Source organism: Microcaecilia unicolor, chromosome 6 (assembly GCF_901765095.1).
Source record: "Microcaecilia unicolor chromosome 6, aMicUni1.1, whole genome shotgun sequence".
Classification (NCBI taxonomy): domain Eukaryota; kingdom Metazoa; phylum Chordata; class Amphibia; order Gymnophiona; family Siphonopidae; genus Microcaecilia; species Microcaecilia unicolor.
This window is the reverse complement of record NC_044036.1, coordinates 305480505-305498330: the sequence shown is the minus strand read 5'-3', so window position 1 is coordinate 305498330 and position 17826 is coordinate 305480505. Positions and strand designations below refer to the sequence as shown.

The following is a 17826-nucleotide window of genomic DNA, read 5'->3' as shown; positions in this document are numbered from 1 at the left end:
TTGTATTATTTTGAGGAATATTTGTTTTCTTTGGGGTGGGAGGGTATTTCCAGGAATATTTGTTTTCTTTGAGGGGGGGATCATTATATTGTCATGGAAGCAATATTGTTAAGAGTGACACTCTTCCAAAAGTGTATGCACTCTTTCCTGATAATGCGTGCATGGTTCACGCATGCACACACTATTGGAAAAAAGGTTCATGCATGGTTCACATGTGCACACTATTGGAAAACAGTGCAGGTGTGGTTCACGTATGTGCACACTATCAGAGAAGAGTGTGTGCGTGGGTCACGCATATGCACACTATTGGAAAAGAGTGCATGCATGGTTCACACATGCGCACGCTAATTGGAAAAGAATGTGTACATGGTTCATGCACGCGTACGCTGTTGGAACAGAGTGCATGCATGGTACACTCATGCACACACTAATTGGAAAAGAGTGCATGAATAGTACATGTATGTGCACACTATCGGAAAAGAGTGCATGTGTGGTTCACACATGCACATGCTATCGGTTTAGAAAAGAGTGTGCACTCTTCATGAATAGTTTGCACACTCTTGAAAGAGTGTGCTCTGTTGATGATATATGGGACCCAATAGTCAAAATGATTAAAGGCCAATTATGTCGCCGGTACCGGGAATTTTCAGCAGCAGTTAACCAAATAGTGCTGCTGAAAATGTCCGATTAGTGCCCAAGCTGAAATTGGCAACTTTGGGTCCTTCTAGGGGCGGAGTTTGCATTTAGCCAGTTAAGTGTAATATTTGGCACTTAACTGGTTAAAGGTAGCCACATGGACCACATAAAAGGCAGTTAGAACATAAGAGTAGCCATACTGGGTCAGACCAATGGTCCTTCTAGCCCAGTATCCTGTTTTCTAAACAGTTTTCCAAGTCAGGTCACAAGTACCTGGCAGAAACCCAATTAGCAGCAACATTCCATGCTACCAGTCCCAGGGCAAGCAGTTGCTTCCCTAATTCTGTCTCAATAGCAGACTATGGACTTTTCCTCCAGGAATTTGTCCAAACCTTTTTTAAACCCAGATACGCTAATCGCTGTAACTACATCCTCTGGCAATGTGTTCCAGAGCTTAACTGTTCGTTGAGTGAAAATATATTTGCTCCTATTTGTTTTTAAAGTATTTCCAGTTCTTTATAGACAGTTAATTGCCGAATATCGCACTTAACCGGCTATATTTTGGCTGGCTCCCTATACCCGGAAATTCATTGCCAGAGCCCGGACATGGCTTTTCGGCATTAAATTTCTGAGTATAATTCCAGTGGTGATCAGCAAAACACTGATCACCGCTGTCTGAATGTTGGGCCCTTGGAGACTCTGAGATTGTATCAGTTGGTTCACTATCAGAAAATAGTGAGCACTCTTGGTGAATAGTTTGCACTCTTTAGAAAGAATGTGCGCTATTGACAGTACGTGGAAAAATAATACATTTCATGTTTTTTTCTGCTTGTTTTCAACTTCCAACAACATAAAAAGATATGGGAAGTGTCACTTCAAACAAATGCAGATCCCTAGTTAGCACTGAAAAAGGCTTGTGTGAATTCCTTCCCCTTCTTTTCACCACTGTGATGCCTCCTCTCTAACACACTGCAATTTTATTGGTCTTTGCTGTGCTTTTAAATTCGCAGACTCTGCAAGAAATCTTCCAGACTGAAATAGTAATTGAATCGCTCAAAAAATCCATCAAAGATACAAGTGCTCCCATGAAAGTGGCACAAACCAGGCTGGATGAGCGCACAAGGAGACCGAACGTTGAACTGTGCAGGGACTCAGCTCAGTTACGGTAAGGCGAAAATTCTAGAATGGAAAATAGCCTTCAGGAGGAGGTGCACAGTGATGTCAGACATTTGTTACAGTTGTAAACTACTATTATTATTACTGCTGCTACTTATTTCTAAAGTGCTACAGGCATACAGAGTGCTAGATAGACACACTAAGAGAGTTAGTCCTGTTTCACAGAACTTACAGTCTAGCCAAGGCAAACATACATGACACATAAGAAATTCTAGAAAACTGTGGTTCAGAGAAGTGGTCCGTATTAGAGACGGGCAGTCATTAACAATGACGTAAGAACATAAGACCAATGGTCCATCAAGCCCAGTATCCTGCTTACAACAGTGGCCAAGCCAGGTCACAAGTACCTGACAGAATCCCAAGTAGTAGCAAGATTCCATGCTACCAATCCCAGGGCAAGTAGTGGCTTCCTCCATGTCCATCTCAATAACAGATTGTGGACTTTTCCTCCAGGAACTTGTCCAAACCTCTTTAAAATGCAAATACGCTAACCGCTATTACCACATCCTCCAGCAGCAAGTTCCAGAGCTTAGCTATTCTTTGAGTGAAAAAACTATTTCCTCCTATTTGTTTTTTTTTTTTTTTAAATTTGTATGAAGTCTTTATTGTTCATTGAAACAACACAAAGAATGCAAAATACTATCCATCAAGTCACATTTTCCTATGACTAATACAATATTCCACTAATGCTTCATACAGTATAACTCGTCGTAGTTTCAACTTTCCAATATCAACATCATTGAACTTCAAAGTTTTTTCAACTTTTTAGTAAAGCAAAGGTTACCCTCCCTCCCACCCCCCTACCCCACCCCACCAAGAGAGCACCGCTGAGCACTACCTTTTTTTTTTTTTTTATAACTAAACACTCTCTTTTCAGACATACTAGTTCGTCAGAGCCTCTATAGGAATGTACTTCCAAACAGAATGCCATTTCCCTATTTGTTGTGTATGCTCAGCCACCAGTCTCTCCATTTCACGTACATACCTCAACTTATTAAGCCACTTAGCTAGCGGGGGAACTCCCTCCCTCCTCCATTGTGAAGCTACAGCCACCCTTGCTGTACCAACCACATGCTTAGCCAAAATTTGTTGACAGGATAGTAGGCCTGCGATCCTAGCAGAGAACAGGAGCACCTCGGGGGCCCAGGGCACTGTACACCCTATCCAGGCCTGCAGCCTATAGTGTACCGCCTTCCAAAAGGCACGAATTTTAACACAATTCCACCATATGTGCCCCATGGTACCCTCTTGGCCACATCTTCTCCAACACATGCCCGAGGCAGTCGGAAAAATCCGCCGCAGTCGAGCAGGCGTAAGGTACCACCGATATAATACTTTCACAGCATTCTCCTGCAGGGGTACATGGGTTGACACCTTCACAACTGCTTTTTCTATGCTCTCCCACCCAGGGTCTCCCAAGCTCACCCCCAGCTCTCGCTCCCAGCTTCTCCTATGTACCCCGTAGCCGGGCGCCTGTTTGCTTATATTATGGTACAGGGAACCTATCAGTCCCCTAGAGGAAGCATGTCGCTCACATATCTCCTCCAGGTCTAATTTCTCACGCTGCATCACCTCCCTCACCGCCTTACTTTTAAGGAGAGATACCAATTGACGATAGGCAAAGTCACCTCCCTCCACCCCTGGGTATCTATCCAGCAATGTGTCAAAAGATACCAGGGTATCAGCTTCAAATAATTGGCCCCAGGTTCTCACCCCTATCTCATACCATTTAGTAAAAATCCCCGTTACCGTCCCAGGTAAAAATAAAGGATTAAAGGCTATTGGAGTATACCGGGTCAATATACATTGTCTCTTAGGGAACAAACTATCCCAATAATGGAGCGTTACAGCTATGGAGGGACAAGCTCTTTCAGTCATACTTCTAAAAGACTTTGGCAACCACATTAGTGCACTCAATGGTTTGTCACCCACCGAATGTTGTTCTATTTGCACCCATTGGCGATCCGGGTATTCTTGGTACCATTCAAGTGCTGCTTTCCCCTGCGCTGCCCTATAATACCATGCGAGATTAGGTACCCCAAGTCCTCCCCTTTTCCTTTCCTTATATAGGAGCGATCTCGCTAGCCTAGGACGTTTTCCTGCCCAGACGAATCGCACCAGTTTATCTTGTAAATTAGCTAAGAATCGCCTGGGCATTATCACAGGCAGCACCTGAAAAAGGTATAACAGTCGTGGCAAGACATTCATTTTAAGAATAGCTATTCTGCCAAACCATGATGTTCCCAAATCTCCCCACCTCTCTAGATCTTCCATAATAATTTTGCCCAACCCCTTATAATTTGCATTAAAGAGCTCCGAAGGATCTCTAGTCAGATTCACCCCCAAGTATTTTAAATGTTTGTGAGCCCACCGAAAGGGAGATGAAATCTTTAAAGACTCCACCACGTCCTCCGGAATTGTCACGTTCAGGGCCTCAGATTTTGCCATGTTGACCCTAAATCCAGACACAGCAGAATACTGCTGTATCATTTGTTCTAGGTGCGGGAATGTGGTCAAGGGTCGAGTGACGAACAGCAGTACATCATCTGCAAATAAGGCCATTTTATGAGTTCTATCCGCTATCTTGGCTCCCGAGATATCAGGATCAGACCGCACACGGGCTGCAAAAGGCTCCATCACCATTGCAAATAATAAGGGAGACAAGGGGCAGCCCTGCCTAGTACCTCTATGTAGAGTGAATAAATCTGAATTTCCACCATTGACCCGAACACAGGCCTTGGGGAACTCGTAAAAGGCCCGAATCCAGCTACGAAATTGTATTCCAAACCCCATATTTTCCATCACCTTATACATGAAGGGCCAGTGAACCCGATCAAAGGCTTTTTCCGCGTCGAGGCTTAAAAGACATAACGGCTTCTGGTTGTTTTTTGCCAAGTTCATTATATCCACCGCCCTTCTAATATTGTCCATCGCCTTTCGATACTGTACAAAGCCCACTTGGTCTGGGTGAATAAGTACTGGTAAAATAGGGGCCAGACGATTTGCCAGTACCTTAGCCAATATTTTGACATCTGCATTAAGCACAGATATAGGTCTGTAGGATCCGCATTCAGAGTGATCTTTACCTGGTTTAGGCAGGACCGCTATCCATGCCTCCATCATTGACTGAGGTAATGACCCCCCTCTCCCCACCTGATTAAACAGATCTGCTAGGAGCGGAGCTATCTCAGGGGCAAACTTCCTATAGAACTCATTGGGCAATCCGTCGAGCCCGGGCGATTTATGTGAGGGGAGACTACTAATTGCCTCCTGGATTTCCCCAGGGGTGATTGGCTCATCTAACATTGTCTGCTGCTGGTGACTCAGAGAGGTAAGCTCACTGTCCTGTAAGTAATGATCTATCAGGTCCATCGAAGGGTTGAGCTCCTGGGCATATAGATCTTTATAAAATTCCCCAAATCTGTTTCGTATTTGTTCGGACGTACTTAAGGTACCTCCTCCAACGTCTCGTATCTTTATGATATTCCGCTCAACTTTTTGCCTGCGCAGCTTTATGGCGAGAAGGCGCCCTATTTTGTTAGCGTATGCATAGGAGCTCACCCTATTCTTTGCCTGTAGCATGCTTAGGTGCTCCGAATATATGGAGTCAAGGCGCATTCTCTGGGAACTAAGTTCTCTCAGAACCCTAGCTGAGCCATTGGCCTTATGCTGTTCCTCTAGCAAGCGAATGCTTTCCAGGCAATTCGCGATCTGCACCCTACGAGCTTTCGATTGTCTACTGGCCAGTTGTAAAAAATATCCCCGGGTCACCGCCTTCATAGCATCCCATATTATGCTAAGCAAGGGCCCTGAGCCTAGATTAAATTCAAGGTACTCTTTCAACATTTGTTTATAGCCATCTACCACTGCCCCCTCCCGCAGAAGGCCAACATTCAGTGTCCATCTTTATTTTTTTTTTCGGCCCTAATATTTGGTAGAGTCACCCATATTGGGGCATGATCCGACAAAGTCACATTACCTATCCCTGCTTCAGGACCATGCTCCACCAGGGTTGCATCCACAAACATATAGTCAATACGTGAATAAGAATTATGTACTGCAGAGTAAAATGTATAATCTCGTACCCTCTGGTGTTTCACCCTCCATAGGTCCACTGTGCCCAGCGAAAGCGCCAAAGACCTCAAGGCCAAAGAGTCCCTCTTACCCTCGCCTCTGGGGAGCCCTGAACGATCTAGGCTTGGATTCATCACTGTATTAAAGTCCCCCCCTATTACAAGTGAGCCCTGCGCAAAAGTGGCCAAGGAGTTTCTAACCTTCTCCAGGAACCCAGCCTGTCCTGTGTTAGGCGCATATATAGAGGCCAAGGTTAAATCCACATTATCAATCGTGATATGCATAAAAATATAGCGTCCACCCATATCCCGCTTTACCTTAAGAACCTGCACCCCAACCGCAGCATGAATCAAGATCGCAACTCCTCCCTTCTTTGACCCAGCTGCTGATGCACAATACACCACTGGGTACTCTGGGTGGGAAAGAAGCCTTTCATGCCTACCCACCAAGTGCGTCTCCTGCAGGAGAACCACGTGTGGTCTATGCTGCTTTATTTCCTTATAAAACTTTTGCCTCTTCTGGGGCATGTTCAGGCCCTTTACATTATACGAGAGTATTTTTAAGTCTGTATTCATCTCCATAGTTTGTAATAAAGCTGTTCTATCGCACCCCTACATGATATCTCTATACAGTGCCATAGTGCAAAATGTGCGCCCTTCATACCCAGCAGTGCCCCTCTCTCTCCCTTATTTTCCCATATCCCACTATCCCCCCTCCCTCCCGCCCCCCCCCTCCCACCCCCTCCATTCACACCAGTTGAAAGACCAATGTCCTCCAAGTGGGTCTTTAGGAAGTTATTCACCCACCACACAGTTCCCAAACCCACATCTATCCCTCCCCTTCTATATCAGCTTACACACGATCCCGCTTACCCCTCTCCCTTACATGCTTCATTACTATTCCCTCCCTTCAGTTTACCGTTTCAACACTCTTCAAGGTCCTATATTTTAGGGCTGTTGTCAACCCTAACATCAGTGTTCAAAGTCAAGTGGCACATGCAGCTATGCCTACCCATCAAGGTAATCTCCTGGGAGCATGTCCCCAGTGTCCCGATCCAGCCTGAATCAACGCTTCTGGTTATTGTGCTTTGCGGGTCCCGGGGTTCTCTGCCATCGCTGAAGCCTCGTCTTGGTAGCTGGCGCCACCACTCCAGGTGCAGTCTTTGCGGACACCATCTCGACAGCGTGCAAGGCTTCCCATGCCTCTTGAAGAGTTTGCACCCGATATTTGGTGCCTTTCAGAGTGAAGTTTAATGAGAAGGGGAAACCCCATCTATATTGTATCTGCTGTTTGCTCAAGACTTCCAGCGCCGGTCTCATCAGCCTCCTCATCTGGAGCGTGTATAACGAGAGGTCCTGGTAGACCTGAACCGGGGCTCCACCGTACTCCAGGCTCTTTGTCTTCCTAGCTGAGGCTAAAACTCTCTCCTTAATCTCATATTTGTGAAATCTCGCAATGATGTCCCGTGTCTGCTGCTCTTTTCGCGCTCCAAGAGCTCTGTGCGCTCTATCCAGCTCACATCTCATTTCATCTGCCTCAGGGCCCAACAAGGTAGAACATAATGTGTGCACTATCTCTGCCACGTTCTCCGTGTCTCCGCCCTCTGGGACTCCTCGGAAACGGAGATTATTTCTTCGTCCCCTATTTTCAATATCATCTAGTTTGTATTGCAGGAGCTCATGTTTTTGTTCCATCGTCTGCAACATGTTAGTATGCTTATCAAGCAGTTCAGCGTGCTCATCTATTTTTAACTCTGCCTCCTCCACTCTGCCGCCCAGTTCTCTGAGATCCGCGCTGAGCGTATCCATGCGCTCTAAAATTTCCTCTTTTGACTGCTTAATCTCCGACTGTATCGTAGCAGATAGCTTACGGAGCTCAACGGACAATCCTTTCTTGGAAGGGGGGGCTCGCGCCTCAGACATAGATAACGCTGAGTCCGAGTCCGACGGAGACCCGCGCTCCGGGGACTCACGGTGTCTGGAGGCCTTACTCGCCGTGCTTTTCTCCGCTTTTTCCATCTCTTTTTTCCGGGTCGAGGCCGCTTTACTCATAGCGTCTGTGTGTCAGGAGGTAATTTCTTACAGTTTCGCGATTTTTATCGCCGTTTGGATCGGATTGTTTCCAATTTTGCAGCTTTGGGAAAGGGAGCTGTGAATTCAGGCTGCCATGCTGTCGGCTGACGTCACTTCCTCCCCTCCTATTTGTTTTAAAAGTATTTCTATGTAATTTCATTGAGTGTCCCCCTGGTCTTTGTTCTTTTGAAAGAGTGAAAAATCAATTCACTTCTACCCGTTTTACACCACTCAGGATTTTATAGACCTCAGTCATAGCCCCCTCAGCCATCTCTTTTCCACAGGGAAGAATTCAGGAAACGACGCCCAAAGTTAGGTGCCGGGATGATCTACACTAAGCTAGTATTCTGTAAAGATGCTCTGCGTGGGGTGCCCTTTACAGAATACTACCTTGTGCATTTACGCCTTCCGAAAGCTGGTTTAAATGCTGGGTCCCAACTAATGGCAGTTAGGCACACAAATGACAATATTCTATAACATCGATCGCACCTAAATTCTGGGCATTCCCTTGCCCCACACATGCCAATCCCATGGCCACGCCCCCTTTGGAATTATGTGCTATGAAAATTAGACATGCATGTTATAGAATAGGGCATAGGGCAGATCTGCGCGTTACTCCTAATTACTGCCAATTAACACCAATAATTGGTTGTTATTGGCTAATTAGCCCTCTCCCCAATGTTTACTAAGCCGTAGTGCAGTAATGCCGACATTGCTGCTTGGCAGCCACTAGCGCAGCTTGGTAATCAGGGGGATAGGTAATTTAGGTGCGGATCTTGCACGTCCAACTTTTGGCAACTTATACAGAATCCAGGAGATAAGGAGCTTGTTCTGTTGTACAGTTAATTTTATGAACATTTTATTCTGTACTTTTCATAAAAGAAACAAAAAGTCAGCCTTGCTCCTTTAGACAACATTTACACTTCCTTTACTTATTTTTCCTACCAATTTCTTCTCTGTTACAAAATCCTCCTTGTTAAAAAAAATTCTTTTAAACTTGAAAAGGAAGCTGAAGAACATTACGCCACAGCTTCCATTATTTCAGTTTTTGATGTGTTTGAGTCTAAGGCAGAGCAAAGAGCTGCTGCCCATCATGCAGAAGTATTCCTCGGAGGCCAAATGCTTGGAATCCGTCCAGTGTGCAACATGAAGGAATTGTCCTTAGCCGCTGACAGCCCTCTTATCCTACTAAAAAAAATGATCCTTTACACATTCTTTTAGCATGAGAACTTGCAGAGCAAAGCAGAGTGGATTCAACAGTCATTTAGGAAAAGAGGGTGCAGATAACAAGCTTTTAAACTAGCAAACTAAAAAAAAAAATGAAAATCTAATTAGTACTGATGGTTTAAAATTACCGATGATGATGACAGCTGCAGATTACAATATAAAAGGTTTGATGGAAACAAATACAAAACGTTAAAATGTAAATATACTAAGAAGGTCATTCTAGAACAGGCATAGCCAAGTTTGGTCCTTAAGTTGGCCGGGTTTTCAAGATATCCCTAATGAATGTGCAAGAGAGAGATCTGCATTAGAGAATGACATGGGGACGGGGAACCGTAGTAACCGCAGGGATGGGGACAGGGACAGAGCTCACGGGGACGGGGCGGGGACAGATCCCATAGGGACGGGGACAGATCCTACAGGAACGGGGCGGGGATGGGGACAAACTTTGTCCCCGTGTCATTTTCTATTTTGAAGCCTGTTAATGAACTGGACTGTTATTTATGTTTAAGTGATGCCTACAAAGATATTTTGATTTTTTGGAAAAACAAGCACACATACTGGCCACAACTAGCAAAATTTGCATGGGGAATCTTGTACATCCTGCTACCCAGGGCCGCTGAGAGCCAGAGCCGGGCCCGGGACAAGGCCGCCCCCAGGCCTCCCCCACCCACCCCACCCGAGGTCATCGTCGCTGCCGGGCCCCCCCACCCGAGGTCGCCGGGCCCGCCTCCACCTGCTACCAGGCCCTGAACTAACCTTAAACACCTCCTTCCTTTCCTTTCACCACCTTTGCGGCAAGCAGCAGCAGGGCAGACCTCTCCTTCCTTCTGTGCTCCGCCCTCGCGGACGTTACGTCAGGCGAGGGTGGGACACGGAAGGAAGGAGTGGCCTGCCCTGCTGCTTGCCGTGAAGGTGGTGAAAGGAAAGGAAGGAGGCGTTTAAGGTTAATTAGTTCGGCAGCGACGGCGGGCGGGCCTGACTGCGGTGGCGCCAGGCCCCCTCCGGAGGCCCAGGCCCGGGGACTTTTGTCCCCCCTATCCCCCCCTCTCGGCGGCCCTGCTGCTACCAGCTCATCTTCTAAGAAGATAACTTCTATTCCAGGAAGGACTGTGGAAGACAGGAGAGCTAGATTGAATCCTGAGGTTGTTGATGACTTCTTATTCATCCACAGATTAAAAAACCATAACAGTGCTTCATAGGGCATATTTTTCCCCTCTAGGGCATATAGAACGGGTTGTATTTTATACCCCTGGACATTTTAACAGTGTGAATTAGGATTCCTTTGTGTAGTACAAATCACCTATTGTTGGGGTCGGAAGGGTAGAGGGTGGTGGTGGGGTTATTATAGCTGCTCATTGTTATAATTATTCTCTATTTGTAATTTATACACAACAGTTGCACAGCGTATTGTTCCTTTTATACTTTAATAAAATGATTTAAATATAAAATCATAAGTGTTCAAGGATTCTGCAGGAAAACTTGGGCGCCCCCTTCGATTATGCCCCTCTTTGTGTTTCACTTATATATTCTGATATTTGTCAACATTTGCTTATTTCCGATCTGAAGAAGAAGGGTTACCTTTTGAAAGCTAATTAAAAGATGTATTAAGTTAGTCCAATAAAAAAGGTATCATCTTATTTTCTTTTCTCTGTTTTGATTTATTTCTATTTATTACCTTTAAAAGCGGACTAACTTGGCTACCACACAACTTTTGTCATCTATAGGTTAGAAGTTGGTTGACTGACAAAGAACAGAGGACAGAGGGTAATAGGAAATAGAATTGTCTTAGAGGAGAGAAGGGCGAGTAGTGGAGTGCCCAAGGATTGGAGTATAAGCAGCAGTTACATGTCCAACATCACCCAAGTGGCTTAGAGGTGACATTGGTGATAATACCTTTGTATAGGTCAGTAGAGAAATCTCATCTGCATTGCCACTGCAGTTCTGGACGCCTGACCTCAAGTTTACAGTAGAAGTGTCCTACAGGGCCTGATATTCAGCTAGCGACGATCAGCATTTTGCTCTGCTGCCGGCATTAAACTCAGAAATTCAATGTCGGGCCATGTCTGGGCATTGGCCTTGAATTCCTGGGTTTCCAGTGCTGGCTAAGACATAGCCAGTTAAATGCGATATTCAGCATTTAACTTGCTATGGGTTACTGCAGTGGTTCCCAAAACTGGTCCTGAAGGCACTCCGGCCAATCAGGTTTTTCAGGATATCCACAATGAATATTCCAGAGAGAGATTTGCATGCACCGCCTCCACTGCATGCAAATCTCTCTCATGAATATTCATTTTGGATATTCTGAAAACCTGACTGGCTGGGGTACCTACAGGACCAGGTTTGGGAACCACTGGGTTACCGCATTAAGATAGGACTGACTTTTATGTGGTCCTATTTATGCAGTTAACCTGGCCAGGTTAGTACTGAGTATCTACTCTTAACAGGCCAAGTGCCAACTCCACCCCCTGGAATGCCCCCAAAGTAGCTGGTTTTCAGTTTGGTGCTTTCAGTGGCAGTAACTGGAAAAGTACCGCTGAAAATTGGCGTTTAGCCCTGAACAGGTGATTTAACTGTTAGCTGTTTCTGGCCAGTTAAATCACTTGGAATAATAACCTCATAGGCTAATATTCCCTTATTTCTTATTTGTCCTGTTTGTCTGTCCTAATTAGATTGTAAGTTCTGTTGAGCAGGGACTGTCTTTTCATGTTCAACTGTACAGCGCTGCGTACATCTAGTAGCACTATAGAAATGATAAGTAGTAATAGTAGTAGCTTTAAAATAACATTAGTAAATGTTTCTTTTTGATTAATTTAACAAGAACATTTCTGTGTATGAGACTCTGATTCTGGCTAACTCATCACTTCTTTTTTTTTTTTAACTTGTTTTCCTTGTTGGTTTGCAGCTTAGTTAACGAAGTGTATGAAATCGATGACACTATTGTGACCTTGCAACAGCGCCTGCGGGAGGCGGAAGACACCTTACAGATGCTGGTGCACACCAAAGCAAACTTGGAGCATGAGCTGGCCATCAAAGCCAATTCGCTGTTCCTCGACCAAGAGAAATGCATGGGCTTGCGCAAGAGTTTCCCTAGCATCCCCAGGCTAGTGGGGTACACCTAGACAACTGCAAAACCAGCCCCTGTAACACTTCCCAGAGCAGAACAATCGAAAAACTGACCTCACTGATCATTATTTCTTTTTTTGTTGTGTTATGATGTAGTGCAGTGCCGTGTGATGCAGAGCGTTGGCCAGAAATCTGAAGTTTTACAGTGGTATACAGAAAGCCGTAGGTCATGCTAAAAGCAAAAACTAATAATAAAATTGTCGTTATATACTGCAGCTTTTGTTATTTCATTCTCGTTACCAGTACTGTAGACAAAACAGGAAAAATGCTGGCATGGGCCTGTCAGTAAGTCTCACAATTAATGTAAAACAATTATGAAACGTACTACACAGAGTCAGAAGAATTAATGACAAGCTTTGAACACAATCTAACAAAATTGAGCTGTAAAGGTGGCTAACTGATTAAAGCTCTGCATCTATGCAGACGGATCCAAGATGGCGATTAGATCTGTTGTAGTTACACGAAGCTCCTGAACACCAGAGTGTGGGTTTTGGTTGGAATTCCCCGGTGTTTAACATGGGGAAAAGGAAAGGAAAACCGAGGCTGCTAACCTCCTCGAGTCCCACGGAGACCCTATCCGTCCGACAGACCACCCTGGAGAGTTTTGGAGTTCGGAGGCTGGGAGCGCCAGAAAACGCTTCGACGGAATCCGCAGTGTTGGAAGCGGACCGTAGCATAGAGGGAGTTTCACTCAGCCCTCCCTCCAACACAGCTCCTCCAATACCGGGTGGTGGAATCGTGCCGACGGGGTTTCAGCGTCTTGGAGCGCCCAATGATGATCAGGCTTCCACTGCTGAGAGAGGAGGACCCGCAGCTACGCAGACCCCGAGAGAAGGATCTTCGGTGGAGAATCAGGTGATTCAACTTGCTTCCCCTCCTATCCAGGGTTCAACCCCCAGAAGTAATGGAGAATTGTGAAGACCAGCTGTGATAACGTTAGAAATTTTATGGGATGCGATTCAGGGTTTGAATACTTCCCTCCTTCAGTTATCTAATACCTTTAAAGGAGAAATTGTGGACTTGAAGCAAAATTTTCAAGTTTTGTCAGATAAAATTGAAAACTATTCCCAAAGAACTGAATCAATAGAAGGGGAGATAACCAGTCTACAAAGATTATCATTAGCAATCAAGGATAGAGAGGTGCAAGTTCGTAAGTTGGAGTACTTGGAGAACCAAGGAAGGAAAAACAATTTAAGATTTTTAAATTTTCCTAAGTCACCACTCATTTTAGCTCCTGATTTGCTAAGGAAATATTTTGGTGAAGTATTGGGAATACCGACTGAGGGGTACCCACCCATAGTGAGGACCCAATATAACACGGGAACTTCTAAATCTACTATATGACCTCAATCTGAAATGAATCTGACAGAATTTTTAGAAAGTTCCCTAGATGTTATAACAGAATGGACTACTCTTCTTGTAACATTTGCCTTGGAATTGGACAAAAATAATATTTTTTAAATTTATTTTTGCCACATGAATGCAGAGTTTTTAGGAGCAAAAATTAGAATATTTCCAGATCTATCCAGGGAAACACAAAAAAGAAGAACTGAATATCTGGGTTTAAAACCAAGAATTCTTAATTTGGGTGGTACGTTTGTGTTAAAGTTCCCCTGTAGATGTTTAATTTCTGTAAATGCAAATAATTATGTCTTTTTTGACCCTAAGAAACTGCTGGAATATATTAATTTTAAAGAGGGAGCTAGAGATACCTTGATTTCGCCTAGTAATTGAATGCGCTATATATCGACTGCGATTATCTGACTCTCTACAGATCTATTGATAATAATTTTACCTATTTTTCTATAATTCCTAGTACTTGGATCTAATAATGTGGACAAAGTTGAAATAATGATAATTTTTCTTTCCTTTTGTGAAATTTATTCATTTTCTTGTTAATTTATTTGTGTTATTACTTAAACTTTTATGTAAATTATATAAATGTAAAATATAAATGGTAAAAAAAATTGAGCTATAAAAAAGTGCAAATCCTAATGATGCAGACAAAGGTGCATCCTTTGCTGACCTTTTCAAGATTCACATAGATCAGGCAAGAAATAGCCCATAATCTTCTGCAATTCTTTTGAGCAAATTTAGAAAATAAATATTGTATTGTATCTTAAATATAAGTCACTTTCCTCCTCTGCTGTCATGCATCAGACCTTGAAACATTAAAGCAGCAGGCAGGAATGATGGCAAGGGACAGGACTACAGTACTTCTGTATGACCAGAGTTAATTTGAAAGCTAACGGCAGTGAAATCGGTGTGTTCTGATCTATCACCCAGGAATTCCATTGGAATTAATAGAACTTGGTAGGTGATAATATCCAGAGCAACGTTGTGCTTCAATCGCTCTGTATCTATTGAAGAAGCAGCACAACCTACAAACAGTCTCGATTTTTCCAGAATGAATATGGCTACTAGATCTCTGCTCTACACCCGGGTCACACTTTCTTCTCTAGACAGATCCCAAGCTGAAACACAAAGCAAAAATCTTCGAAGTAACTGTTCAAACGGTGCCAACTGACTTATTTTAAAATATCACCGGGGGGGGGGGGGGGGGGGGGGAATCCTTAAAAGTGCATAAATAAGTTTTAGCTTATATAATATCAGTAAAACCCCTTTTGGCCAGGGTATTAGTTGTTAGCTACCGGTTGTCTGCATTTAAGACTTTTGGCTTCATCTCTGACTTTTAAGTCCTGACACAGGATGAACTTCTATGAAATGCCGATTGCTCAGCCATTAGGAAATTCTGCAAAGATGACAGGTATGAGTGAGTACTATTGCAAGCTAGGGGCCTTCAGAGGAGAAGGAGTGAAAGAGTATTAATATTTTGGAAATGTAACTTTTATATATTTCAACCCAAAGCACACAAATATCTCTTCAATAAAGAGAAGGTAATAATCTTATAACATATTGAAACCATAATATTTAAAGCATAGTTTAAAGGATACAATTAAATATTGTTGGATCCATTAGAGCCGCATAATTCAACCCTCAGGCAATCATTTAGGGGCCATTTTACAAAGCTGTGGTAAAAAGTGACTGTGGTAGTGTAGGCGCGTGTTTTGGGCGCACGTTGGGCCACTTTTTACCGTGGCTGGGAAAAGGGCCACTTTTTTAATGGGACGAGAAATGGGTGTGAGCAAAAATTAAAACTAGCGCATGCCTATTTATGGCCTGAGCCCTTACCCACCAGCTATTGACTTAGCAGTAATGGCTCTTTTGCTACCCGTGCGGTAATGGCCGTGCTGCCGATTACTGCCGGGAATACCCCTGTGGTAGAAAATAGGAAAATCTTCTCTACTGTGGGATTTGGCGTGCGCCAAGCTCAGAATTATCACTGGGCGCACGAGCTACCTCAGCAGTAGTGCCGATTTGACATGCGCTGCTCATGCGGTAGCCCTCCTGCGGTTTTGTAAAAGAGCCCCTTAGCCATTTAGAAATAGGGTGAATATGTAATTATCATTGATCAATCAGCATCAGCATAATTTTCAAAGTGCTATCAAAAAGTATGAACACTACTTATCTTTTTTATTTATTTTCTTCTCAAAGTATTTTTATATTTTTTCATATATAAAAATTCACGAGCCCTTTTACAAAGCCACGGGAGGGCTAACGCACAGGTAGTGCATGCCAAATTGGGGTAGTGCTTGCACCCAGTGGTAATTCTGAGGTTGGTGCATGCCAAATACCACGGCAGCAAATATTTTTCTATTTTCTACAGCGGGAGGCGTTCCCAGCGGTAATCAGCAGCACGGCCACGTTGGCGCAAGCTGCATAGTTACCATGCGGGTAGCGCGTGAGCCCTTATCGCTAAGTCAATAGCTAGAAGCAAGGACTCAGACTGTAAATAGTTTTAATTTTTGAGCATGCCCATTTCCTGGCCCATTAAGAAATGGCCTTTTTCCCCAACTACGGTAAAATTGGCCCAGCGTGCACCCAAAAGATGCGCCCACACTACCACAGGCCACGTTTTACCACGGTTTTGTAAAAGGACCCCTAAAAACAGGAGTCCCTTCCCTCCCATCCCTTACCAGGTTTTTAAAAAATGTCCATGCCTCATTCAGATTTTTATTCTTTATTTGAATTTGCTATATATACTGCCTTAACTGTCATGCAGAACAAAGCGGTGTACAGACTAGGTGGAGCAATGGAAAGGAACTACAAACAATCCAGACAGGAAAGTTCACACAAACAAGAGAAACCACAATCTTTACAAATTTGAAAGAAGTGATAGAAGGCTAACAGAAGAAAAGGAAAAAGGAGGGGGTAACTAGGTAGGTGGAATAAGAAGAAAGAGGTGATCATGGATGATTCCTAGTCTCCTATGCATCATAAGCCTATTGGAACAGCCAGCTCTTCATGAACGTTTTAAAACATGGAAAAGACAGTTCACTCTGAATTGTCGAGGTAGGCTGTTGTATAGAAAGGGTGCAGTGAAAAAGAAGGCACATCGTCTAGTCTATTCATGCTGTGCCACCATCGGTCCAGGTAGAACCATTTGGTCATTTATGGAGCCAAGTTCATGAGAAGGAGTATATAGGACAATAAGCTTAGATAGATAGGAAGGAGCACCCAGTTGGAATGCCAAGGGTTTTGGTAACCAGTGGTAGTTCTTCAACAAGGGGGAGATTTGATCTGTTTTGCGAGCTGGATGGCTGTATTCTGGAGAGTTTACAATTTCTTTAGAGCAGACTGGGGACAAACAGAATAGATGATATTACAGTAATTGAGCCTCGTAGTAAGAAGAGACAGTAAAAGGGCATGGAAGGAATCATGGTTGAAGAATTGTAGGATGGATCTAAATTGTATTACGATAAGGAGCCCCCAGATCTCAGCACTGTTGAAATTTGCGGAATAAGAGAAAGTTGTGAATCTAATGTAATACCTACATATGAGAAAGATTCTAGTGGAGTAATCAAAGTACCAATAAGATGAAGGGCTTTGGTTGGTCTTATTATTATTATTAGGATTTATTTACCGCATTTTTGAAGGAGTTCATTCAAGGCAGTGTACAGTAAGAACAGATCAAACGAGCAATAGGCAATTACAGCAGTAAAAATATTCAAACAACAATATAAAGTATGGCATAGTATACTACTTACAATGTCAACACAATACGTAATAGAACATTTTAATTGATAGTGAAGGGCAAAGCAAAAATGTAACATATAGATATATGTTGCACATATATAGAATCTATGCTTTGGAACTTAAGTTACTCAGTTTCAGGCTGGAGCCTTTTGACCAGTCCAGGTTTTGAACTTACACCGCAAAGCAGTATGGGATTTGTAGTGCCTGCCCTTGAAATCATTGCTGCAAGTCCCATTATGCAGATGGATGAAGTGGTCAGATTAACAGGGGCGTAGCCACGGGTGGGCCTAGATGGGCCCAGGCCCAGCCACTTTTGCTCCAGGCCTGCCCAGCCTCTTCTGCCCGCTTTCCCCATCCGCGTGGTCTGCTCACTTTTACTGCCCTGAAGCGCCGTTCTCCCTCCAGCACTGGCGATTCCCAT

General features: G+C 43.9%; 1 protein-coding gene across 3 annotated transcripts in view; it reads left to right on the top strand.

Annotated features, from left to right (window-relative positions):
• TEKT3 (tektin 3) overlaps positions 1-14209 on the top strand; it is an 84330-nt gene extending 70121 nt beyond the window's left edge. For all 3 annotated transcript variants that reach the window (XM_030206190.1, XM_030206189.1, XM_030206191.1), the window contains exons 7-8: positions 1647-1801; positions 12088-14209. In XM_030206190.1, the coding sequence (XP_030062050.1) occupies positions 1647-1801; positions 12088-12304 (372 nt within the window). In that variant the 3' untranslated portion in view covers positions 12305-14209. The remainder of the gene's footprint in view (positions 1-1646; positions 1802-12087) is intronic.
• The last annotated feature ends 3617 nt before the right edge of the window (positions 14210-17826 follow it).